Source organism: Chlorocebus sabaeus, chromosome X, assembly GCF_047675955.1.
Source record: "Chlorocebus sabaeus isolate Y175 chromosome X, mChlSab1.0.hap1, whole genome shotgun sequence".
NCBI lineage: Eukaryota > Metazoa > Chordata > Mammalia > Primates > Cercopithecidae > Chlorocebus > Chlorocebus sabaeus.
This window is the reverse complement of record NC_132933.1, coordinates 15,870,770-15,896,359: the sequence shown is the minus strand read 5'-3', so window position 1 is coordinate 15,896,359 and position 25,590 is coordinate 15,870,770. Positions and strand designations below refer to the sequence as shown.

Below are 25,590 nucleotides of genomic sequence, written 5' to 3'. Positions count from 1 at the left end.
TTCTAGTGAGAATGCCCATTGGTACAACTACTCTGGGTAACAATTTTACCTCCTTTTGTAAAGTTGCACATTCCAAGACCTATGATTACATATGTAAGACTTCCTATATATACAGTTTTGTGTTTCTATGTATATGCATATCCTACACACACACACCCCCCACAAGAGAAAGACCCTTTAATAAATCACACACAACAAAAGATACATATTGTTCTTAGCAGCACTGATCATACCAGGAAAATAAAAAATCCTGCGAACAACCCAAAGGCCCATCGACAGGAGAATGGATGAATTCTAGTAAACTCCCAAAGTGAAATATTATTCAGCAGTGACAATGAATGAATTATGCCTACATAAAACCTTAAAAAGAATCTTAGCGGGCCAGGCACGGTGGTTCACACCTGTAATAATCTCAGCACTTTGGGAGGCCGAGGGAGGGCAGATCACTTGAGGCCAGGAATTCCAGACCAGCCTGACCATGGCAAGACTCCATCTCTACTAAAATACAAAAATTAGCCAAGCATGGTGGCACATGCCTGTAGTCTCAGCTACTTGGGAGGCTGAGGCTGGCGAATCGCTTGAACCCAGGAGGCAGAGGTTGCAGGGAGCCAAGATCACACCACTCACCACTGCACTCCAGCCTGAGAGACAGAGTAAGACTGTCTCAAAAACAAACAAAAAATCTTAGCAATATAATACTGAGTAAAAAACAATATGTAAACCATTTTATTTCTCAAAATAAGAAACCTAAATATCTAAGTTTGTATACACACATGTTAAAACTATACTTTAAAATAGAATGATTATTACAAAAATAAGGCTAATGGTTACAGGGTGGTGGGAAGGCAAGGAGATGAGATAGGGAAGTAGTATATAGGCAGAATTGTATTGCTAATGTTATAATTCTCAAGTTGGGTAGTGGGCATGCAGGGGTTTATTATTATGCACATATTTTATATCTATTCTATTTGCACTGAATATTACATTTTTAAATGACAGTTTCTTTTAAAAGGAAGTGATTTTTTTCCAAGGCTATGCTGCTCATTAGTAAAGGCACTATAACAAAGAAGTTCCCATCCCCATACCTGAAAAAACTTCCACAATGTGAGGTACATATTAGGAAATAAACAGATACTTGTTAATGCACATTGAATTTCACGACTACTTAAAATTGCCAATTTCAAACATGGATTCTATAAATACATTAAGAAGTCTTCTGATTTGATTACATATGATTTTATTTTGATAGCACTGCCTTCATTAGTATCTTTAATAAGTAATATGTCTGAATTTTTACAGGAATATTTTAATTGCACTGCCTGAAATTTCAAAACAGGGATATATGTCCTCCTGATACTTTTCATCAAGGTCTGGGGTCTAACCTAACAAATGATTATGACTTTTAAAATAGACTTTATTTACAGATTCAATTTTCTGAAACTGCTCCCTTGCTAGGGCTCTCAGCCTTAGGCTGAATCACTGGCTGTAATAAACATGGCACCCAATTCAGCTCCACCAAATTACTACTTGTTCTCAAGTATATATACATGAATTGTCTACTTATTGCCTCCTACTGTCTTGTAGCAGCTGTCACTCAACCTGTCCAAGGGCTGCCACTCTATCCAACATTCTGCAACTAATTAATTGTATTTATAAGTAGAGATGAGTAAGAGTGTTTTTGAAAAATAATGGTAGGTGACCACTGGCAAACGCAGTGTTGATTCCCAGGAAGCTTGCCCATAATATTCCAGCATCAACAAAAATCCTCTCCTCCATTAGTGCTGTTAGCTAAAAGATTAATATAATTAGATTTGAGTTTAATTAATTCTAGAGCATAGTACTAACCAAGGCATGGGTCTACATTAGATCCTCAATCATTCAGATCAGTGTAAAACTAAAGAGTATACCCACTATTAAAAACCCACAAACAGTGTCAGGCCTCTGAGCCCAAGCTAAGCCATTATATCCCCTGTGACCTGCACGTATACATCCAGATGGCCTGAAGTAACTGAAGAATCACAAAAGAAGTGAAATTTAAATGGCCTGTTCCTGCCTTAACTGATGACATTACCCTGTGAAATTCCTTCTCCTGGTTCATCCTGGCTCAAAAGCTCCCCCACTGAGCACCTTGTGTCCCCTGCCCCTGCCCACCGGAGAACCCCCTTTGACTGTAATTTTCCTTTACCTACCCAAATCCTATAAAACAGCACCACCCCATCTCCCTTCACTGACTGTCTTTTTGGACTCAGCCTGCCTGCACCCAGGTGAAATAAACGGCCTTGTTGCTCACACAAAGCCTGTTTGGTGGTCTCTTCACACAGATGCAAATGAAACAGTACTTCCTAAAATTTGTCATTGTTCCCATCCAAAGTATATAAAATTCAGTTCAAACTCATTACTATTAAAGGGAAAACTGAAATTTGGGGTAGAATACTGTCAAATGTGCAATCAAGAGATGGAGACCAAAGAGTAAAACAGATAAAAACCCAACAGAAAACAGTCAAAAGATTCACTCATTCCTAGACTCTAAGCCTAAACAGAGAGTACAGAATTATAAAGCTGGGAGAGAACTTAGATATAAATCATCCCAGGAGCCCAGTTCACAGATGAGGAAACTGAGGACAAGGGCAATAGAACTGAGCCTGGAATTCCATATTTCTGAATTCTCAATTCACTGAATAATCTTGGAAAAGCCACTTACCCTCTCTCAGTCCATTTTCCCAGCTATAATGAAGATGTTGGACTACTCAATGGTCTCTAAGGTTCTTTAGTAGTTCTAGGATTCACTGAGCCTTACAGACCAACTAGCAGCCCAAGCCTTTTATTTTACAGATGGGGAGTCTAGCAAACTACAATTATTTATAGTAGAGTCTGCCATTCCTGGCCTATAGACACTTTAGATTTGTTCATTCATCTTCACATGATCCTAGGACATAAATGTGACAGTTAATTTTATGTGTCAATTTGACTAGGCCACAGCATGCTCAGGTATTTGGCCAAACATTATTCTAGATATGTCTGCCAAGGTGTTTCTGGATGAGATTAACACTTGAATCAGAAGACTGAGTAAAGCAGACTGCCCTCCATAATGTGGGTGGGCCTCATCAAATCAGTGTAAGAACTGAGTAGAACAGAAAGGCGGCTCTTCCCCTTCCCTTGACTAAGGAATAACTCCTCCTGCATTTTCCTGCCTTCAGAGATGAATAGTGGCTCTTCCTCAGTCTTGAACCTACGCCAGTCTTCAGATTGGAATTTACGCCATCAGTTCTCCTTGGGTCTCCAACTTGTGGACTGCAGATCTTGGGTCTTGTCAAGCTACATAAACCCATGAGCCAATTCCTTACGATAAATCACTTCCTGTATATATCCTATTGGTTCTGTTTCTCTGGAGAATCCTAATAACCAAATGTGTATAATAAACTAACACATACAGCACTTAAAACAGTTCCTGGAACTTACTACTCTAGGTTTTGCTGTTATTATTATGATTAAAAGGCAAAGAAAAACAACTTAAAACTGTAACAATTCCATAAACCTGCAACATATCAATGAAATCATGGATCAGCAATTCAAGGCTCTGACTTAATTATTTCTGCACACAGATATCCTAACAAAACAAAAATGCCTACACCAAAAGTAAAATTTTAAAAAAGATTTTTAAAAATTTCAAATTTTGACCCACATAAAATGATGAGATTAGCTCCATCTTTGTGCAATAAGGACTTAAATAAGACACTACTATCATTGCTGAATATCTGGTACCCCTTAAAGTTGCAATAAACTCACAAAAATAATGACATTAAAAGTACTAGCACCTCAATAAAGCTGTTTAAAAACAAATTTTGAAACAAGAATTTGAAAAACACATAGACAAAAAGTTATCAAAAGGACTTAAAAATTACACGGACGTAGTGGCTCACACCTGTAATCTCAGCACTTTGGGAGGCCGAGGCAGTAGGATCAAATGAGGCCAGGAGTTTCAGACCAGCCTGGTCAACACAGTTAAACCCCATCTCTACTAAAAATGCAAAATCTAGCCAGGCATGGTGGTACACATCGGTAATCCTAGCTACTCGGTAGGCTGAGGGACAAGAATTATTTGAACCTGGGAGGCAGAGGTTACAGTGAGCTACTCCACTCCAGCCTGGGTGACAGAGCAAGACTCTACCTCAAAAAGAAAAAAAAAGAAAGAAAAAGAAAAAAAAAATTTGATTAATAAACACTTCATTTGGTATTTATACTGGAGTATTTTTTAATTGATATATAATAGTTGTATATATTTTACGAGTACATTAAGTACTTTGAAAATATAATAGCAAATTGCTGAAGAAAATCAACGTTGTAAATGTGTATGAAACCATAGGGAAGCTTATAAAGCTAATTCATTAACTATATCACCAAATATGAAATAACTAAAATCATAATTTAAAAAGGCATGATGTACGTATTATAAAACACAACATGTGGCCAGCGCGGTGGCTGACGCCTGTAATCTCAGCATTCTGGGAGGCCAAGGTGGACAGATTACCAGAGGTCAGGAATTCGAGACCACCCTGGCCAACATGGTGACACCCTGTCTCTACTAAAAATACAAAAATTAGCTGTGCGTGGTAGCACACACCTGTAATCCCAGCTACTCAGGAGGCTGAAGCAAGAGCATCGCTTGAACCCAGGAGGCAGAGGTTGCAGTGAGCTGAGATCACGCCACTGCATTTCAGCCTGGGTGACAGAGCAGGACTCTTAAAAAAAAAAAAAAAGACTGGACATCACTTAGTCTTTGATCTCTCAGTCAAGCACTACAAGTCTATAATTATAAATGGGAAATAAGATTAGAAATGCAAATAGAAATCGTATTTCATTTAGTCAGCAAACATTTAATGAACACATATTATGTCAGGCAGTGAAGCATTAGGGATATAGCAATGAGCAAAAATAGTCACAGGTCTTACCTTCATGAAGCATACTATATAGAGGAAATCTAGATACTAAGTAAGTTACCAAATACAGTATGCAAATGTAAAGTCAACTACAAAAAGAATATGAAGGACAGGTTCATAGTCACATGTGAACCTGGCATTGTCTGAGCGAAGGATCAGGGACAGCTTCCTTAGGGAAGTGATGATTAAGCTGAGCTCTGAGAAATGAGTAAGAGTTGAGACAACTGACTACAGGAGAGAAGTGCACCAGGAATATACAGTATATTATACAACGGTCCTGTGGCAGATGGAACACAAAAAATGAAGAAAGTTTTTTGCAGAAATAAAAAAATAAATATCCATCATAAAATCCATATGGAATTTTAAGGCACCCCAAATAGCCAAAACAATCTTGAAAAAGAGCGAAGTTGGGGGTCTCACAACTCCTGATTTCAAAACATATTACAAAACAATATGCAATCAAAGTAATCAAAACCACGTGGCACTGGCATAAAGACAGACACACAAACAGAATAAAATAAATATCCCAGAAGTAAACTCTCATGTACATGGTCAAATGATCTTTAACAAGGGTGCCAAAACCACTCAGTGGGGGAAAAGAAAGTCTTTTCTTTTTTTCTTATCCTGCCCTATGATGCTGAGAGAGTCTTCAAATAAATGGTGCTAGGAAAACTGGACATCAATATGCACAAGAATGAAGTTGGACCCTTATCTTATACTACATACAAAAAGTAACTCAAAGTCGATTGAAGATCTACATGTAAGACTTATAAGCTATCAACTAAACTTAAAAATATGCAACTCCTAGAAGAAAACAGAGGGGAAAACACTCATGACATTTGGATTTGACAATGATTTCACGGATATGACATTAAAAGCACAGGCAACAAAAGCATAAACAGACAAATGAGACTACATCAAACTTTAATACTTCTGTTCGTCAAAGTAATCATCACAATGAAAAGGCAACCTATGTAATGTGGGAAAATATTTGCAAATCATATATTTCTTTTTATTTTATTTTTTATTATTATTATTATACTTTAAGTTCTAGGGTACATGTGCATAACGTGCAGGTTTGTTACATATGTATACTTGTGCCATGTTGCTGTGCTGCACCCATCAACTCGTCAGCACCCATCAACTCGTCATTTACATCAGGTATAACTCCCAATGCAATCCCTCCCCCCTCCCCCCTCCCCATGATAGGCCCCGGTGTATGATGTTCCCCTTCTCGAGTCCAAGTGATCTCATTGTTCAGTTCCCACCTATGAGTGAGAACATGTGGTGTTTGGTTTTCTGTTCTTGTGATAGTTTGCTAAGAATGATGGTTTCCAGCTGCATCCATGTCCCTACAAAGGACACAAACTCATCCTTTTTTATGGCTGCATAGTATTCCATGGTGTATATGTGCCACATTTTCTTAATCCAGTCTGTCACTGATGGACATTTGGGTTGATTCCAAGTCTTTGCTATTGTGAATAGTGCCGCAATAAACATACGTGTGCATGTGTCTTTATAGCAGCATGATTTATAATCCTTTGGGTATATACCCAGTAATGGGATGGCTGGGTCATATGGTACATCTAGTTCTAGATCCTTGAGGAATCGCCATACTGTTTTCCATAATGGTTGAACTAGTTTACAATCCCACCAACAGTGTAAAAGTGTTCCTATTTCTCCACATCCTCTCCAGCACCTGTTGTTTCCTGACTTTTTAATGATTGCCATTCTAACTGGTGTGAGATGGTATCTCATTGTGGTTTTGATTTGCATTTCTCTGATGGCCAGTGATGATGAGCATTTTGTCATGTGTCTGTTGGCTGTATGAATGTCTTCTTTTGAGAAATGTCTGTTCATATCCTTTGCCCACTTTTTGATAGGGTTGTTTGTTTTTTTCTTGTAAATTTGTTTGAGTTCTTTGTAGGTTCCGGATATTAGCCCTTTGTCAGATGAGTAGAATGGGAGAACATTTTTGCAATCTACTCATCTGGCAAATCATATATTTCATAAGGAGATATTATCCATAATATGTAAATAACTCTTACAACTGAGCAACAACAAAAAAGGAAATAACACCCCCGCCACCAAAATGGGTAAAGGACTTAAGTAGACATTTCTCGAAAAGTGACATACAAATGGCCAAAAAACATAGGAAATGATGCTAAACATCACTAATCATCCGAGAAATGCAAATCAAAATCACAATAAGATGTAACCTCACATCCATTAAGACAGCTACTATAGGTCGGGCGCAGTGGCTCCCATTTGTAATCCCAGCACATGGGAGGCCAAGGCAGAGGGATCACATAAGGTCAGGAGTTCGAGACCAGCCTGGCCAACATGGTAAAACCCAGTCTCTACCAAAAAGACAAAAATTAGCCGGGCATGGTGGTACACGCCTGTAATCCCAGCTATTCGGGAGGCTGAGGCAGTAGAATCGCTTGAACCTGGGAAGCAGAGGTTGCAGTGAGCAGAGATCGCATCACTGCACTTCAGCCTGGGCAACAAAGAAAGGCTCTGCCTCAAAAAAAAAAAAAAAAAAAGACTGTTACTATAAAAAATATAGCAATTGTTGGTGAGTATGTGGAGAAACTAGAACCCTTAATGGGAATGTAAAATGATGTAGCCACTGTTGAAAACAGTATAGAAGTTCCTCAAAAAAATAAACAAAATTACCATATGACACAGCAGTCTCATTTCTGGGTATATATCCAAAGAACTGAAAGCATAATCTCAAAGAGAGATATTTGCACACTGATGTTCATAGCAAGTATTATTCCCAATAGCTAAGAGGTGGAAGCAATCCAAATGACTATCTACAGAAGAATGGATAAACAAAATATATATACACACAATGAAATATAATCCAGCCTTTAAAAGGAAGAAAATCAGGCCAAGCACGGTGGCTTAAGCTGTAATCCCACCACTTTGGGAGGCCAAGGCGGGTGGATCACCTGAAGTGAGAAGTTCCACAATAGCCTGGCCAACATGGCAAAACCTCATCTCTACTAAAAATATAAAAATTAGCTGGGCATGGTGGCGGGCAACTATAATCCCAGCTACTGGGGAGGCTAAGGCAGGAGAATTGCTTGAACCCGGGGGTGGGGTGGGGGACAGAGGTTGCAGTGAGCCAAGACCACACCACTTCACTCCAGCCTGGGCGACAGAGTGAAACCCCATCTCAAAACAAGGGAAGAAAATCCTCTCACATGCTACGACATGGAGAATCCTGGAGGACATTATGCTAAGTGAAATAAGCCAGTCACAAAAAGACAAATACTGCATGAAGTGGGGGAGCTGTTGTTTAATGGCTATGGAATTTTAGTTTTGCAAGATGAAAAAGTTCTAGAGATCTGTTGCATACAACGTGAATACAATTTGCACTACTCTATGCTTTAAAAAAAGATGGTAAGTTTTATGTGTTTCCTTTACAAATAAAAATACTAGTTATTGGCCGGGTGCTGTGGCTCATGCCTGTAATTCCAGCACTTTGGGAGGCAGAGGAGGGTGGATCACCTGAGGTTGGGAGTTCAAAGACCAGCCTGGCCAACATGGCGAAACCCTGTCTTTACTAAAAAATATTTTTAAAATTAGCCGGGCGTGGTGGCATGTGCCTGTAATTCCAGCTGCTCAGGGGGCTGAGGCATGAGAATCGCCTGAATCCAGGAGGCAGACAAGGCAGTGAGCTGAGATCACACCACCGCACTCCAGCCGGGGCGACTGAGCAAGACTATGTCTCAAAAAAACACATAAACGGGTGGGCGCGGTGGCTCACACCTATAATCCCAGCAAAATCCCATCTCTACTAAATACACAAAAATTAGCTGCGTGGTGGCGGGCACCTGTAATCCAAGCTACTTGGGAGGCTGAGAGAGGAGAATGCCTTGAACCCAGGAGGCAGAGGTTGCAGTGAGCAGAGATTGCAGCACTGCACACACACACACACAAACTACTTAAGTGAGGAAGAACTGAAGAAAGCAGTTTGGTAGTTCCTGAAAAGTTTAAACATACAATTACCATATGACCCAGCAATTCCACTAATATATACTCAAGTAAAAACATATTCATTTTAAAAAACAAAAAATTTGCCAGGCACAGTGGCTCACACCTGTAATTCCAGCACTTTGGGAGGCCAAGATGGGTGGATCACCTAAGGCCAAGAGTTCAAGACAAGCCTGGCCAACAAGGTGAAACCCCGTATCTACTAAAAATACAAAACTAGCCAGGTAAGGTGGTGCACGTCTGTTGTCCCCGCTACTCAGGAGGCTGAGACAGGAGAATTGTTTGAACCTGGGAGGCAGAGGCTGCAATGTGCTGTGATGGCACCACTGCACTCCAGCCTGGGCGACAGAGTGAGGCTCTGTCTCAATAAAAAAATAAAAAATAATAAAGGACAAAAGTGCAAACCCAAATGTCCATCAGCTGATGAACAAATAAATAAAATGTGCTCTCTCCATAAAACAGAGTATTACTCTGCCTTCAAAAGGAATGAGTACGGGCACGGTGGCTCACACCTATAATCCCAGCACTTTGGGAGGCCGAGCTGGGCGGATGACCTGAGGTCAGTTTGAGACCAGCCTAGCCAACATAGCAAAACCCTGTCTCTACTAAAAATACAAAAATTAGTTGAGTGTGGTGGTGCGTGCCTGTAGTCCAAGTTACTTTGGAGGCTGAGACATGAGAATCACTTGAAACCGGAAGGCACAGGTTGCAGTGAGCCAAGATCATACCACTGCGCTCCAGCCCGGGTGACAGAGAGACTCCACCTCAAAAAAAAGGAATGAAGTACTGATACTGATACATGCTACAACATGAACAAATCTTGAAAATATTACTATGCTAAACCAAAGAATTCAGTCACAAAGTAACGCATATTGTATGATTCCATTGGCAGTCCAGAGATAAGAAAGTAGATTGGTGGTTGCCAAGGGCTGAAGGGTAGAGGATTGGGACCAAGAGCTAACAGATGGAGTTTCTTTTTGAGGTAGTGGAAATATGCTGGAATTAGATAGCTGTGATAGTTACACAGCATAGTAAATTTAAATCCACTGAAGTGTATACTTTAAAGTGATGAATTTTATGTTATGTGAATTATCTCAATTTTTTAAAGTGAATGAAAAAAAGTGAAAGAGTGAGAGCAATACCAGCAAAGTATTTAACCAGAAATCAGCGGAAAGTCAATGAAATGCTCCTGGTGTGCGTCTGTAAAAGATCCCCCTGCAGCTGCATGGAAGATGGATAGGAGAGGGCAAAAGTGGATAATAAAATAATCGATTGCAAAGGTCCAGGTAAATGACAGCAGTAGCTTGAACTTGAATGGTGGTAGGTGTGGAAATGAAGAAAGGTGGATGGATGTGACAGCATTTTCAGAAATAGAACCTATTGGATTCTCTGACAAATGTGATGAAGGGAAAGGTTAGTATTAAGTTAAGACTGCTAGGTTTTTAGCTTGAGCTACTAGGTGGGGGATGGTGCCACTTACTGAACAGGGGAAAACTGGAGGAGGAACAAATATGAAAGTGGAGAAATGCTAATGACTTAGATGAGGGTGGCAGTCATGATGATAAAGAAAAGTGGCATTGACTGAGCATGGTGTTGTGATGAACTGGTTATGAGGGTGATACGTGTCCCCACCCAAATCTCATCTTGAATTATAATCCCCATAATACCCACCTGTCAAGGGAGAGACCAGGTGGAGGCAACTGAATCATGGGGGCAGTTTTCTCCATGGTGTTCTCGTGATAGTGAGTCTCACGAGATCTGATGGTTTCATAAGGGGTTCTTCCCCACTTCAGTCAGCACTTCTCCTTCCTGCCACCTTGTGAAGAAGGTGCCTTGCTTCCTAACTGCCTTCTGCCATGATTGGAAGTTTCCTAAGGCCTCCCCAGCCATGTGGAACTGTGAGTCCATCAAACCTCTTTCCTTTATAAATTACCCAATCTCAGGCAGTTCTTTATAGCAGTATGAAAACAGACTAATACAGAGGGAATGAGATGCAATTGATGTTCTAGTAAGTCCGAATGATGCAGTCAGATCTGAAAGTCTATCAAAAGCTTTCTTATCTAATAGCAGTGAAATATAAATGTGTTGGTAAGGAATGTACTCCTGGAAAAAGGCCTAATCTCCAGCTTTTTAAATGACCACTAGTACTCAAGAAAATGAACTGCCATCCTGTCTCCCCTGTGTAGTCAAAGTTCCCAGAAATATGTACCCATAATTTAAGCAGGGTAACTAAGTAAGCAGTCCTATAATAATACATGAAGTAGTGTCATGATATATTACCCCGAATATATATTTCATCCTGGTCTCTGCCTTACTGTCCCTGCACCAAATCAAGCCGGGCATGGCAGCTCAAGCCAGTAATCCCAGTACTTTGGGAGGCTGAGTCAGGTGGATCACTTGAGGTCAGGAGTTCAAGACCAGCCTGGCCAACATGGTGAAACCCCATCTCTCCTAAAAATACAAAAATTAGCCAGATGTGGTGGCACACACCTGTAGTCTCAGCTACTCAGGAGGCTGAGGCAGGAGAATCACTTGAACCCGGGAGGCGGAGGTTGCAGTGAGCCGAGATTGTGCCACTGCACTCCAGCCTGGGCAACAGAGCAAGACTGTCTCTCTCTCTCTCTCTCTCTCTCTATATATATATATATATGTATATATATTTTAATAACATAAATTCGCTGGAGTCATAGGTTTCAGAAAAGAGCATCTATGTATAGGAAGATTCCTATAGCTATTGTTGTGGAGACCTAAAGCCACCTGACACCTGTTTTTAGCAACTCCTTTTTCAAAATCAAAATTACTACAGCAAATGTAAGGCATTGAAGATCAAGGTTTTGGTCTTTCTGCTGTATCATGGACAGCATCTTTATGTTCCCATAAAATTCTTATGTGGAAATCCAAACTTCCAAGGTGTCGGTACTAGGAGGTGAGGCATCTGACAGGTGATTAGGCCATGAGGGTGGAGCCCTCATTAATGGGATTAGTGCCCGAGAGAGCTCATTTCACTCTTTTTCTGCCATGTGAGGTTACAATAAGTCACCAGTTTACAACGTGAAGCCCCCTCACCAGTAGCCAACCATGCTGGCATCCTATCTTGGACTTCCAAGTTCCAGGATTGTGAGAAATAAATTTCTGTTGTTTATAAGCCACTGAATCTATGGTGATCTGTTATACTTTTTATTTGTTTTGTTTTGTTTTGAGGCAGAGTCTTGCTCTGTTACCCAGGCTGGAGTACAGTGGTGCCATCTCTGCTCACTGCAACCTCCATCTCCCTGGCTCAAGCAGTTCTCCAGCCTCAGCCTCCCAAGTAGCTGGGATTACAGACGCTTTCCATCACACCTGGCTAATTTTTGTTTTTAGTAGAGACAGGGTTTCACTATGTTGGCCAGCCTGGTTTTGAACTCCTGACCTCAAATGATTCACCTGCCTCAGCCTCCCAAAGTGCTGGGATTACAGGCATGAGCCACTGAGCCCCGCCTGTTATACTTTTTTATAACAGCTCAAACTCATTTGGGGTTGGCATGTATGCTCCCTAAATTGACTGGTTCCCATGCTTTAAGTGCAAACAATGACCCCGCACCATTGCTCAGGTGATTGCCTCCTCCTGTAATGAGACTGCCCATCCCTAAAATCTCAGAACCTTCAGCCCTTTGGGTCCCCAAAGGTCCAGTTGACAGGCTACTTCCTCCATAAAGCTCTCCCCAAGAAATGAAGCCAGAGAGCCAGTGCCTCCTTCTGAATGCCTACTGCACTTACTGTGTATGTCATTCAAAAGGATGGCACTGGTGACCTACTTGGTCCTGTTTGCTGGTCTTCTATCTCTTCTACCAAAGTGCAGGCTACTGGTGAGCAGGGCTATACCTTACACACCTCTACAGCACCAAATAGGGGATGAGTGTTTCAAGAAAGCTGTGATTCACATGAATGTTTTCAGAAAAGAAGCCAGAGTAAATTGTCAACTATACTATAGATCCCTTAATCCATACTACTGCAAAATACATTAATTGTGAAGCTTAAAGAACGTCCCCACTGCTTACACAACAGGTGTAGCTTACATAATCTGCTCTACCCAGCTGTTACTTGAGGCAATTCCCTCCTGGCTTCTACTCCCTGTCGATATGTGGGATTACTGCACTATCCATTATGATTTCCTCATTCCTTGCTCCAACCATAAAAGATTTGTTAATTTTCCTTTATAACAGTAAAAACAGTTGAAACTCCAAATAACCAGAGATATTCTAGGGTTTTCCATGACTATAAAACTCAAAAGACAATCCAGGATATAAACCAATATTTCTAAATATTGCCATAAATTGTTTTTTTCTTTTGGTGTTTTTTTTCCCCTATATAGTCTTCTTTGACAAAATACTGTAGTATTCCCACTGTTTGGAAATTGTGTTACCCAAAAGGTACAGAATGGGATGAAGCAATGATGCAAATGAGTGTTAGGACTATGAGCAAATGAATGGGAGCAGTAACGACAGTCCAAAAGTCAGGAAAAATGAAAATCCACGAACTTGGTGATGCTCCAGAGAGGAAACCAGCAAGTGTTGACGCTAAACTGGCAGAAACATCAATACTTCCTGGCTCCCCCACTGGGTGCATCAATTTACCACCGGCAGGCTGCTCTTCTGCTTCAAGTGACAAATAGTGAGTGCTTTCAATGACGCTATGAAAAGGAATGACCCATAATCTAGAAGCATGGGTATGGGCAGCAATGAAAAGATGTGATTGCTGGAGTCTGTCTCAGCTGCACTGCTGATCAGCTTAATGATCTTGGACAAGTCCTTTCCTTTCACTGAAAAAATGCCAGTATTTCATAATATTTGCGTGATGGAAAGAGTTAACATAGCAGGCCTGACGCTGCTATTCTTAGTAGGGCCTGTTTGCAAGGTTGGTCTTTGGCTGGTATCTGGGGACTCGGATTTTGGGAGGGTTCCCATCACCCTGGTAAGAATGGCTCACTCTGCTTAAGCTGTGTAAACAATAGGGTTTACACTGAATACCTGCTTTCCTCCTTGGGGTCTGGAATTTTGCTGTGTACCAGGTGGAGGGTGCCTCTGTGACCAGCTCCCAAAAAAAACCCTGGGTACTGAATCTCTAATAAGCTTCCCTAGTAGACATTTCATACTAGCTGTCAAAACTCGTTTGCTAGAGGAATTAAGCATGACCTGTGTGATTTCAGTGAAAGAGGACTGGAAGCTTGCACATGGTTTCCTCCAGACTTGGCCCCAATGAGCCTTTTCCCATTACTGACTTTGCTCTGTATCCTTTTGCTATAATAAATCACATCCCCAAGCGTGTATATGTACTGAGTTCTGCCACTGAATCATCAAACCTAGGCCAGTTTTGAGGACCTCTGACACAATTGGTATCGTGTTGAATAGTCTACCAAACATTTTTTTCAACAGTCTTGTGAAATAAGTATTATTATTCCCATTCTATCGATGCAGAAACTGAAGTTCAAAAAGGTGACAGAGTGTGCCCAGAAAATAAATATTTCAGTGTTTACTATATTATATATGGCTGTTCTCAAATTTTAGTGAGCCTAAGAACCACTGGGAATGCTTGTTAAAAACACAGTTTCCTGGGGCCTATCACCCAAGACTTGGATTCAGTAAGTTCAAGACCCAGGAATCTGTATTTATAGTAAGCATCCAGGATGATTATTATTATTATTATTGAGATGGAGTTTTGCTCTTGTTGCCCAGGCTGGAGTGCAATGGCACGATCTCGGCTCACTGCAACCTCTGCCTCCCAGGTTCAAGTGATTCTCCTGCCTCAGCCTCCTCCTAATTTCTCAGGCCTGAAATTACAGGCCTGCGCTACCACTCCTGGCTAATTTTATAGCCCAGTCTGAAATGCATAATGTAGCCCAGTCTGAAATTCAGATCTATAGCCCAGTCTGAAATGGAGAAGCTTCTTGGTGGCTGCTTCCTAAACTGATCAGTTTTCATCTGTTATTACTGACTCAGACTGTGTTACCAATTCAGCTCAAAACAATTAAACAAGTATTAATTGAACATCTACTGTTTACCTGATGCTGTGCTAACTGCAAGATCGTTTTCAAGAACACTTCTGATTTTTCCAAGAATACCATGGTAAAGAGAAATGGACTAGGAAAACATTGCCACATTAATACTTTATGACAACATATAATACAGACACCTAAAAAACAAATGATGATATCTGCTTGAACAGGGTAGGCCTCACCAATCCTCCCATATTCCATTAAATAAATATGGCGCAAGAAATCAATGATTTCTACTTCACAAATACAGGTTAACCTTCTTAATCTGGAAATCCATGGTCCATTATCATCTATAAATCACATCTTCTATTATCAAGAAGTCAGCCGAACCAGCAATCCATCCAGACACTGCAGTAATTGAGGGGCTGTCTGCCAATGTGCGGGCACAGGGCATCCTGTGCCCATATCTGCAGTGCTGAGCACTCATTCATCATTAAGCTGCAGCAGTGTTAACATATGCTGCAGTTGTGCCAATATGTTTGTTTTACAATCACCACTAATCTACCCGTATACCAGGCCAAGAAGGTAAATGTTAAGTGAAAGGAAATAAACTCAAGAGCCAGCACCTAATTCACTTGTGGAAGCCCAGAACCTCCCTCCACCTAACCAGAAAAAGTCTCCCAGCCTCGAGGGTTCCAGATGTAAATGGTTCATCTGTATAAAGCGCTACAGATGTACAGGAAATTCTACCACCTTGAAGAACAAAATAGTATTTTTTTGTATCCCATGCCTTCACCCTCTTTGAGAGAATTGATCAACCATGTTAGACAAGCAGTGAGCCTTGATGATTTTTTCCATCACTCAACAAACCAGTATTTGATTTCACTCAGTGGGCTAGTTCTTTGCACATCATGCAGACACAGCGAGGTTAGTTATGGTTCTTTCAGGGGCCACTGGCCATCCTTTACCTCCTAGAACCCACTGCTCAGCAGGTGGTAAACTGGCAGCTTTTTTGAGAAAACAAGCTCTTTTGGACAGTTGCACCTGCCCAAATCTCAATTCAGCTAAAAGTTAATTAGGAACACTGGAAACTACCTGGTATATAGGCACTCAATATTACACGCTAAATGGCTGAATTATTAGCAATAAGCATAAACAAAAGGAACAAACAGTAAACACTTAGAGAAAGTATTCAGGACACATTCAGAGTTTTAGGTTGGTTAGTCAGTAAAAGGTAGATCAGGAAAAGAGAAGACAAAAGCTGCTGTCATTTGTGTGAAGATTTATTTCAAGTTATAGTGGTTCATTTCTAAGTAAGTTTCCCACCTTGTGCAGGGTCAGCCTAGCATCTATTTGCAAAAGAGCAGTTTGCCATGCATAGGTCAGATGAAAGGAGACAAATGCAATAAACTCCTTTTTATCTGACATCCAAACAACCAGAAAATAATTGATATTGTACAATCTATTTTTGGTAGAAAAATGACAAGTATGTAATAGTAACTTATTCATAAAGATCAAATTTCATGGTATGTCACAAATGTATTCAATGTAATGCAGTTACCATGCCCTCTATATCTGTAGTTGTGTATGTAATGATCATTACAGCTCAAGAAGACAGGAACCTTGTCTGTCTTGCTCATCTATGCCCCCAGGATTGACTACAGTGCCCAGCACATAGTAAGTGCTTGGTGAATATTTGCTGAATGAAATAATTGCTCTGCAAAACCATACAATGCCTTAATCATCTAAGAAAGAGGCCGAGCGCACTGGCTCATGCCTGTAATCCCAGCACTTTGGGAGGCCGAGGTGGGGAAATCACCTGAGGTCAAGCGTTCGAGACTAGCCTGGCCAACATGGTGAAACCCTATTTCTACTAAAAAAATACAAAAAATCAGCCAGGCGTGGTGGCAGGTGCCTGTAATCTCAGCTACTAGGGGGGCTGAGGCAGGAGAATCGCTTGAACCCAGGAGGTGGAGGTTGCAGTGAGCCGAGATCGTGCCATTGCACTCCAGCCTGGGTGACAAGAGTAAGACTCTGTCTCCAAAAAAAAAAAAACAAAAAAAAACCAAGGGGATAATGCAGATGGCAGATCCTGGGACTTCTCAGCATGATCCAATTCCCATAATAAATCTCAAAAGAAGGGAAAAAAAGAAAGATTATACTATGGTCAGTATAGCTTTCGGCATTAGGTGTATTTATTCTAATTCTTAGAATATTAGTAATGTATACGGTATACCCCAATTAACAAGAACTCATTCTTCACTCATTCTGCATAAGGGCAGGTTTACAATAATCACTATCTATAAGTAAAGGTTATCATTTATGGGATACATACAAAAGTTGTTCTTTCAAAAAATATTTTACTGAACACCTACTAGGGACCAGGCACTGTGCTAGGAGCTAAGAACACACTGTGAACTGTCCCTGTCTAGGATAGCCTTTCTCAATTAGGGTTCCTTAACTCCAGCTATGCAGGAAAATGTTAATTTATTACTAACAATGCATGTCCTAGGGCATCAGTGCCAATTCTCTCCATGTTGTGAAAGACTAGTCTAGGGAGCCATGCAAGTTAAAAGGCAATTATAACACAATATGATTTTTTAGAAAAAGTTGTTTTTAAGTATGGTCAAGTTCAACTGCTAAACCTAGACCTCGATGAACAGCCATGTGGGAGTCAAGATACACAGACCATTTGTAATAGTTGTGCAAATGTAAAAATATTGCAATACATACATACAGATATATTTCCAAACACAGTAAAATAAAATCAGTATTTTCCCGCTCGTCAATGTCAGGCCAGGGTTATTAAAGTGAAACAAACAAAAAAAAATGTTTAATTATTCTGATAATTTAAAGGGGAAACTAAAAACCTTCTTGCTCCTGGGGGGGAAGGGGGAAAAGCAATTACTTGAACTATTTTCTAAATTGTCTCCATATATTGTTTCATTAGCCTAGCTTTGCCTTGGACTCAAAGCAATAAATTAGTTACCTATTTCATTAATTCTTATTTTGTACTTTTTAGTCATTTTAAATTTCCATTCTTCCTTACGCAGTCTATTTTCTTTCTAATCCTGGGCATTTTCTGTGTGATATTATGACTATATGCTACATGCTTTATGAAACCAAAGCAGTTTAAGGATTTCTAGAATCAGATTTAAATGTACTCCAGTATTTCATATTCATAATTAAGCTTTCATGTACCAAAGGTCTAGAAATACATACCTGTTAACTATCACTCTCTGACAAGCTAAACTGACAGCGTCCTCTTGGCCAAGCCCCCAATCTACTTTATCAAGAAATCTCTTATTTTGAATCTTTAGTATAAAATAATTTAATAAGCCAAAAAGAGGGGGCAATTGTTTTCAGACTTTCAAAAAATCTTTAAGCCCAAGAGAACATGTTACTATAATCACTAGGAATTGCATTAAGAATAAACCAAAACAGGATAACATAAAAGTCCACGACCCTTAAATCTCAACTAGTCCAGACTTCTGATTAAATATGCCTTTGAAGAAAATAAGTTGTACAGACAGAACTATTATTATTTATTTACTGTATTTATGGAGATGTCGACTGAGAACAGACGGTGCTTTTACTGCACTCAGAGACATCTAACTCTTAAATCCTTTAGGACATCCTCTACATGCCTCAACCCTAAAATGCTATACACCAAATCCACCAATTTCTTTCCACCTCAAAACTGTCAAAAGGAAAGTCATAATTCATCAGAAAGAAAGGAACACAGTTATTAATGGCAAAGACGTCAAGACCATGTATTTTAAAAATACAATGAATCACTATTTTCTTTTAGCTTGAAACTGGAAAACTTGAAAAATAAATAGCATTTCAAAAATGATTCAGCAAACACAACTGAGCTATAGAAGATGATGCTTGTAAGAATCCTAAGGGATTCTTCCACTTCAGGTTTAAAATATAAAGAAAGCACTTCTCTAATATGTAGTCTAGTCTTCAACAACCAACAACTACAATCAACACCACTGTAATTTATTTCACAATCAAAACCAATTTCAGACACGTACAGGTACACTAAAAACCACAACTGATTTTGAAAGGAATTCATAGCTCTATTTCTAAAATATTAAAACAATCATAAGACAATTCACAACCTTGACTACATCTATACTGCTGTGAAAGTCTCAAAGTTCCAACCAAATCTTTAATTCTAGTCTTCTAGTAATTTAAATGGAAGTACCCCTCAAAGAATTTGTCAGGCAAAAGATGAGAACAGCATATGGTTTACTGATCTAAGAGATGGAAAAATTGCCACCCCCCCCCCCCCAAATTTTGAAGCCGTTTTTTAACAATGAGTATTTGATAGTATTTTTCACATTCAGTCCAACGGTATGCAGATTAATTCCTTGCCCTGGGCCTAGGGCTCTGACACAACTCCTAAGAACCTTTCAGCTTACTGCACAGGTACAAATTCCCGATACTTACCACAGTCATGGCTGCGCAGGAAAATGTGAACAGCTGAACATTCCAGCTGCAACAGTGAGGTCAAAGCTCATTTCAGTATTAGCAAAAGTGATTCTCTGCTGAGATCTTGGTCAGGGATGCAAAGTACTAGCCTCAAACCTGCAGGCTGGCACCTCAACAACTGCTGCAAATTCTACTGCATGCCCTGGCTTCCTGGGCCAGCACTGCTTAATTACTAGACTCTGATACGATGCAGATCACTCTTCGCAAAAGGGAAGCAAATGAGCTTTTAGACCAGTACTTGAGTTGTTCAGTTTCAAATGTTCAAATCCTTAAAAAAAAAAAAAGGGGGGGGGGTTTCAACAACTTAAGTTTAATGATTTTATTATGATTCAGAGCCTAGTTGTTTTCCACCATAAGAGTGCCATGTGAAAAGATTACCCTTTTCCTAAATACTACAATTACCTTTCACTGCCACCTTTCCCTTTTTGTCACCCCCAAACAACACTCCAAGATCACAAGAATCTATGTGAAACAGAGCTATGAAGAACAATACCCGTTTGCATTCTCAGGCTAAATGTGAGAAACCAATTTTAGTCACTTGCTTCAGCAAAGCTATTAGTACAAGCCGTCACCTACGGATTTCAAGATGATTGATATGTACAACCTCTATTGCTCTATCCCACAGGTAATAATCTGTTCCAATTTCATACTGCATGTTTCTGGGAGAGGTCAACATTTAGAAAACCATTAACATAGCACTATTGTGATAATATTCTAAAAAGGGATGTACAAGTATTTTAACCTGTGTACATTTGTGAAAGTTTCAAATGAAGGAAAAATGAGAGCAAATTTACCCGATGTATGAAAAATGTTAGCAACGCTTTGATTAGAAATAATTGCATGAATAAAACCAAATCGACGTGTTCTCAAAAGATGTATTTTAAGGCAGGTAGAGGAACTCAGCATTCAACCCTTTTTCCTAACTACAGAAAAATCAAAATTTGCAGATGAACCATTTCTTTCACATCATTGGCAGAAATAAAATCCTATTCCCGCCACCTCCTCTTGCAATTAAGGAAGTTGCTACAAATAGCAGCACAGAACGTAAATGGTCCTGTTTTGCTCCATTCTTAATGTACCCTCTAGGAGTAAACAGGTTACTCAAAAAAGTCAGTAGCCAGAACGCGATTTTCCCTATGGCAAACTCCCTTGAAAATGAAATTCCCCTTTCTGGGGATTTTGAAGGGGGTAACCGTGGACGGAGGAGTCCAGTCGCAGCCCGCCTTCTCCCATAGGTTCAAGGTCTGGAGTGCTCAGTCCTCCGCGAGGCTTCAGACCAGCGATCGGCAGCACGGGCAGTGGCGGCGCAGCCTCCACGCGGCTGCACATCCACCCAGCCCACCCTGACAATCACGCTCGCCTTTCAAACACCCTAAAGGTGAGCTTTGTAGGCTGGGTCTCCAAAGTTTGCCCGGCCTCCGGTCAGCAGCCGCCCGCTGGCTGAGCCCTAGGCAAGGCTGAGTCTTGCCCTAGCCTCCGGCTCCCTCAGCCCCCAGCTCTTATTTTGGGCCACGGTGACAGGTCTAGGTTTACCTCCATGTGCTCGTGGCAGAGGAAACAAAAGAAGGCAACCTCCCTGAGAATAAAACGCCATCTTCGACTAATTGGCAAACTGAGGGGTCCCCAGGTCGGTCTCCCCACGAGTCCCCCACCACCCAGCCCGAGGGCGGCCCCCAGTTTCAGGCAGAGTTTGTAACAGCTCCGGGAAGCCCTGGTCGAATTGTCCTGGGGGCGAGGGTGGGATACCCCGAGAGCCCTACCTGCCTCCCCTCCCCGGCCGCCTGGGCACCGTGTTTCGGTGAAAAGGAAGAAGAGGGGTGGTGGTGTCTCCCAGAGATGTAATTGCCCCCTGAGAAAATTGTTGTGAGGGACCCGGCGAAGGGGCTGGCGAGCAAACAAACCGGCACGCGCGGAGCCGCAGCGAGTATACTTACAAAACGATTCAAGCTCCGGCGGAACATCGCGTCGAAGGCCGCCGGGCGCTGAGCTGGGCTCTCCTGGGCTGTCTGGGAAGGCGCCGTCCACAAAACACACTGCGGCGTGGGCCGGCGGCGCCAAGCGGATCAGCGAGGCGGGCGGCCGGGCCACCCGCTCGCCGCCTGCTCTCTTCGGCTCTCCTCGCTCCCCCGCCCCCCAGCCGTCCGCAGCCTCGCCGCCGCCCCGCCTCACTCGCGGCCCGCCCCCGGCCTGCCTGACCCGGGGGCGGCAGCCCCGCGGATCGCCCTTATCTGGCCCCGGCACCGCGGGCCGGCAGCTCCCGCAACACCCACTGAGAAGGCGAGCCCGCCGCGCGGGGGAAGGATGGCGGAGGAGCGCGAGGCTCCTCCTGTGGGGAGGGGGGCGCCCCCGTCTCTCCGCCAGCGCCGGGCTCGGCACCCCGCGGGATGCACTCTTCCCCGACGCGGCACCACCGCCCGCCTCCCCGCTGGACTCCGCGGCCGCCCCCCTCGGGGCACGGGGAACCCTCCCGAGGCACCCCACGCCTCACCTCGCCTCAGCCCGACACTACTCCCCTGTCTCTGTCGGGAACCACAGCCTCCCTCGCCCCAGCCCTAACTCGTCCGCCGCGCCGCGCGTGCCGCGCCGCGCTGTTTAGCTCGCAGCCCCTCCTCGGTCCGCGGCTGCCGCGCCGCCCCGCGCTCTCGTCCCGCACTGGGGATAGGGAGCCTCGGTACAGCCAACCGGCCCGCCCCGAGCCAGCCGACGGCCAGGCTCCCCCTTCCGGGCGTGGTGGAGCGGGGCTCCGAGGCAGGGCACCGTGGGGACGCCAGCGCGGGAGGGGCGGGGCAGGGCGAGAGGGGGGACTAGTTCTGAAAGCCCACCCTCCTCATCTCCACGGACGAGGGTTCCCCCTCGACCCTCGCTACGCTGTACTCCCACCTACGCGGCTTTCCCTCCTCTCGCTCTTTCTCTCGTCCTGCCTGCCCACCTAAGCCTTCTTACTTCCACTTTCTCTGAGGTTGTAAAGTCAGGCTTTGTGTCGTTGCTGCTGCGCAGCGGGGCGGGATTTCCCTGACCCCCCTCCCCGCCCCACCCCAGGCCCCTCCCGCTCGCCCCCTCCCCCGCCTTGCTCCCGGGGTAGCCTGGGAGTTGTAGTCCAACCGTCCCCCTACTCCGCCTGGTACCGCGGGCTGGGAGCTCCCCCACACGCTAGTCCCAGGTTTGCCCAGAGGGTTGAAGAAGGAAGCGCGGGCTGAACAGCGGGTTCTCCACGCTGGCCGGCTGGGTGTGGAGGCCGGGTGCACTCGGTAGCTTCCTAGTGGTGGGACATGTGAGAAGGATAAATTAGGCAGAGCTCCGAATCCTGGGAGCTTTCCCTGGAACGCAAAATGTGCGCATCAGGAAACCCTCTCCACCCTCGGCCCCCAGCTTAGTGCTGGAATTTGCGAAACTTTAAAAATTAAAAAAAGAAAGCGAGTCCAGAATTGCCACGAGGCTGGGCATCCCTCCCAACTACCACAACCCCACCCCTTTTCACCGCCCCTTAAGGCGGGGCCCAAGGCTGTTGGAAAACTTGCAGATTCTTCTATAAAAGTCAAAAAGAAATGACTAAAGGGAGTTCAGAGACTCTTACACGAGTCTTCCGCCTCGCCACATTCTCCTGCCAGTCTACAGCTGGGGACAGGGCCCAGCCACACCACAGGCCTTACCAAAGGTCGCAAAAGGCCTTTCCTGCTAGGCATAGGCGCTTCTCCTTTACCCTCCGGAGTCTGGATTCATTTCAACAAACCTTTACTGGGAATTTTCTTTGTACCAGGCACTGTGCCAGGGCTGGACACAGCGATTTCTTAAAAGACTTCCCCAACAGGGTGGTCGCAAGCTGGTTGGGGGATACAAACAAGCGAAAACGCCACGTTAGAATTTAATAATAGCTAGAGTTCAAAGTGCTAGGGAAATAGGGGAGAGCGACATTGCATCTGAAAAGGTGGTCTGGGAAGTTTTCCTAAAAGCTCTGGAAATTAAACTAGCCCTTGAAATGTGGGAAGACTTTAGAGGACCTGACTGAGCCCCAGGGGACAAAGTCCAGGGTAGAGGGAGAGGTCAGTGAAAAAGCGCAGGATAAGCTAAGAAAGAGATCACGCCGTAGTGGCAGACGCCCAGGACGTGTAGGTAAGGGCGGCTCGAACGAAAGCTAAAATCTAAAATTCTTCAAAATCTAAAATTCTTCAAAAACATGTTACGAAGTTTGAACTTCATTCTGTGATCAACCAGAAGCCCACCCCCCAATAAAACGCAAATGCAGGAGACCTAACGTTTGTTGCCAAACTGTCCTAACTGCCAAGAAGTAAAACCAACCGTTTTCAATTCTTCCCCTCTTATGATTCCTTCTCTTTGCTCACAGTTGAGCCTGTACCTAATGATTTTTAAGATTTATGTTAAATTTAAATTTATATTAATCAGATATTACGATATTTTATTGACAAGAGGGATCCAAAGTTTTGCTCTCTACTGTTTTAGAGGTTTATTTTCAAATAGAGTTATTTTCTATCTTTACTTTTTTTTTTTTTCTTTTTTTGGAGACAGAGTCTCACTCTGTCGCCCAGGCTGGAGTGCAGTGGCGCGATCTTGGCTCACTGCAGCCTCTGCCTCCCGGGTTCAAGTGACTCTCATGCCTCAGTCTCCCGAGTAGCTGAGATTACAGATGCCTGCCACCACGCCCGGCTAATTTTTGTATTTTTAGTAGAGATGGAGTTTCACCATGTTGCCCAGGCTGGTCTCGATCTCCTGACCTCAGGTGATCCAGCCGCCTCGGCAAAGTGCTGGGATTACAGGCGTGAGCCACCACGCCCGGCCTCTAGCTTTACTTTTATTGAACACAGCAACTACTGTAATTTCTTCACTAGTTTATTTGTTGAACGACTACTATGTGGCAGACATTATTCTAGATACTGGAATTGAGAGGTGTAGGAGGTTATTGTCTTTAGTTCTAGGTATAAGTCTAGAATTCTTACCAAAATACATCCTTATCAATAAAATAATAAACTAATTTAGACATTTGGGGATGCAAGTGCTTGCTAGTGAATAGTAAGTAATATCGTTCCAAATTCAATTCTGTTAAATAAATGGAAAAAATATACTTTGCTTATAGATTCAAACAGATCGACTTTAAAAAATATTAGAGACCTGAAATTTTTTTTTTGTTTACATTATGCTCTCATACTTGCCCATTGTCATGTTACTGCAACCTAATCACAGGAATTTTAAGATTCCTCAAGATATAGCAGTATTGGGCCAGGCGCGGTGGCTCCCACCTGTAATCCCAGCACTTTGGGAGGCCGAGGTGGGTGGATCACCTGAGGTCAGGAGTTCGAGACCAGCCTGGCCAACATGGTGAAACCCCCATATTTACTAAAAATACAAAAATTAGCCAGGAGTGGTGGCGGGCACCTGTAGTCCCAGCTACTTGGGAAGCTAAGACAGGAGAATTGAATTGCTTGAACCCGGGAGGTGGAGGTTACAGTGAGCCAAGATCGCACCACTGCACTCCAGCCTGGGTGACAAGAGCAAAACTCCATCCCCAACCCCAGAAAGATATAGCAGTATTGTTGATTTTTATTTGTTATAATTCTGCTATTTATTCTCTCAATTTATTTCAATATAACACCTATACTCATGGGTCCAGTCTAATTTGCTCAACTATAAAAATACAATTCCAGGCATTTTTATGGGATTTTTATTCCAGGCACTTTTATGGGAGGCCAAGGCAGGCAGATCACCTGAGGTCAGGAGTTTGAAACCAGCCTGGCCAACATAGCAAAAACCTGTCTCTACTAAAAATACAAATATTAGCCGGGCGTAGTGGCGCGTGCCTATAATCCCAGCTACTCGGGAGGCTGAGGCAGGAGAATCACTTGAACCTGGGAGGCGGAGGTTGCAGTGAGCCAAGATCGCACCACTACACTCAAGCCTGGGCAACAGAGTGAGACTCCGTCTCAAAAAAAAAAAAAAAAAAAAAAGTGCAATTCCAGGCTGGGCAGGATGGCTCACACCTATTCTCCCAGCACTTTGGGAGGCCGAGGTAGGAGGATCGCTTGAGTCCAGGAGTTTGAGTTCAGCCCAGGCAACATAGCAAGACCTTATCTTTTTTTTTTTTTTTTTTTTAATGCAATTCCATACAAATCAAAATACACTCAGCAAAACATGAAATTATGCAAGGTGACTTTTTCTGCATCCAAA

At 42.8% G+C, this 25,590-nt stretch overlaps 1 protein-coding gene across 6 annotated transcripts in view; it reads right to left on the bottom strand.

Annotated features, from left to right (window-relative positions):
* The window catches only part of ATP11C (ATPase phospholipid transporting 11C (ATP11C blood group)), a 202,657-nt gene extending 180,241 nt beyond the window's left edge, over positions 1–22,416 (bottom strand). For 4 of the 6 annotated variants that reach the window (XM_007992856.3, XM_007992854.3, XM_007992859.3 and 1 more), the window contains exon 1: positions 21,348–22,416. In XM_007992856.3, the coding sequence (XP_007991047.1) occupies positions 21,348–21,374 (27 nt within the window). In that variant the 5' untranslated portion in view covers positions 21,375–22,416. Of the gene's footprint in view, positions 1–19,371; positions 19,682–21,347 lie in introns of all 6 variants that reach the window. The other 2 variants (XM_007992853.3, XM_007992849.3) reach the window with 2 other exon arrangements.
* Between the last annotated feature and the right edge of the window lie 3,174 nt (positions 22,417–25,590).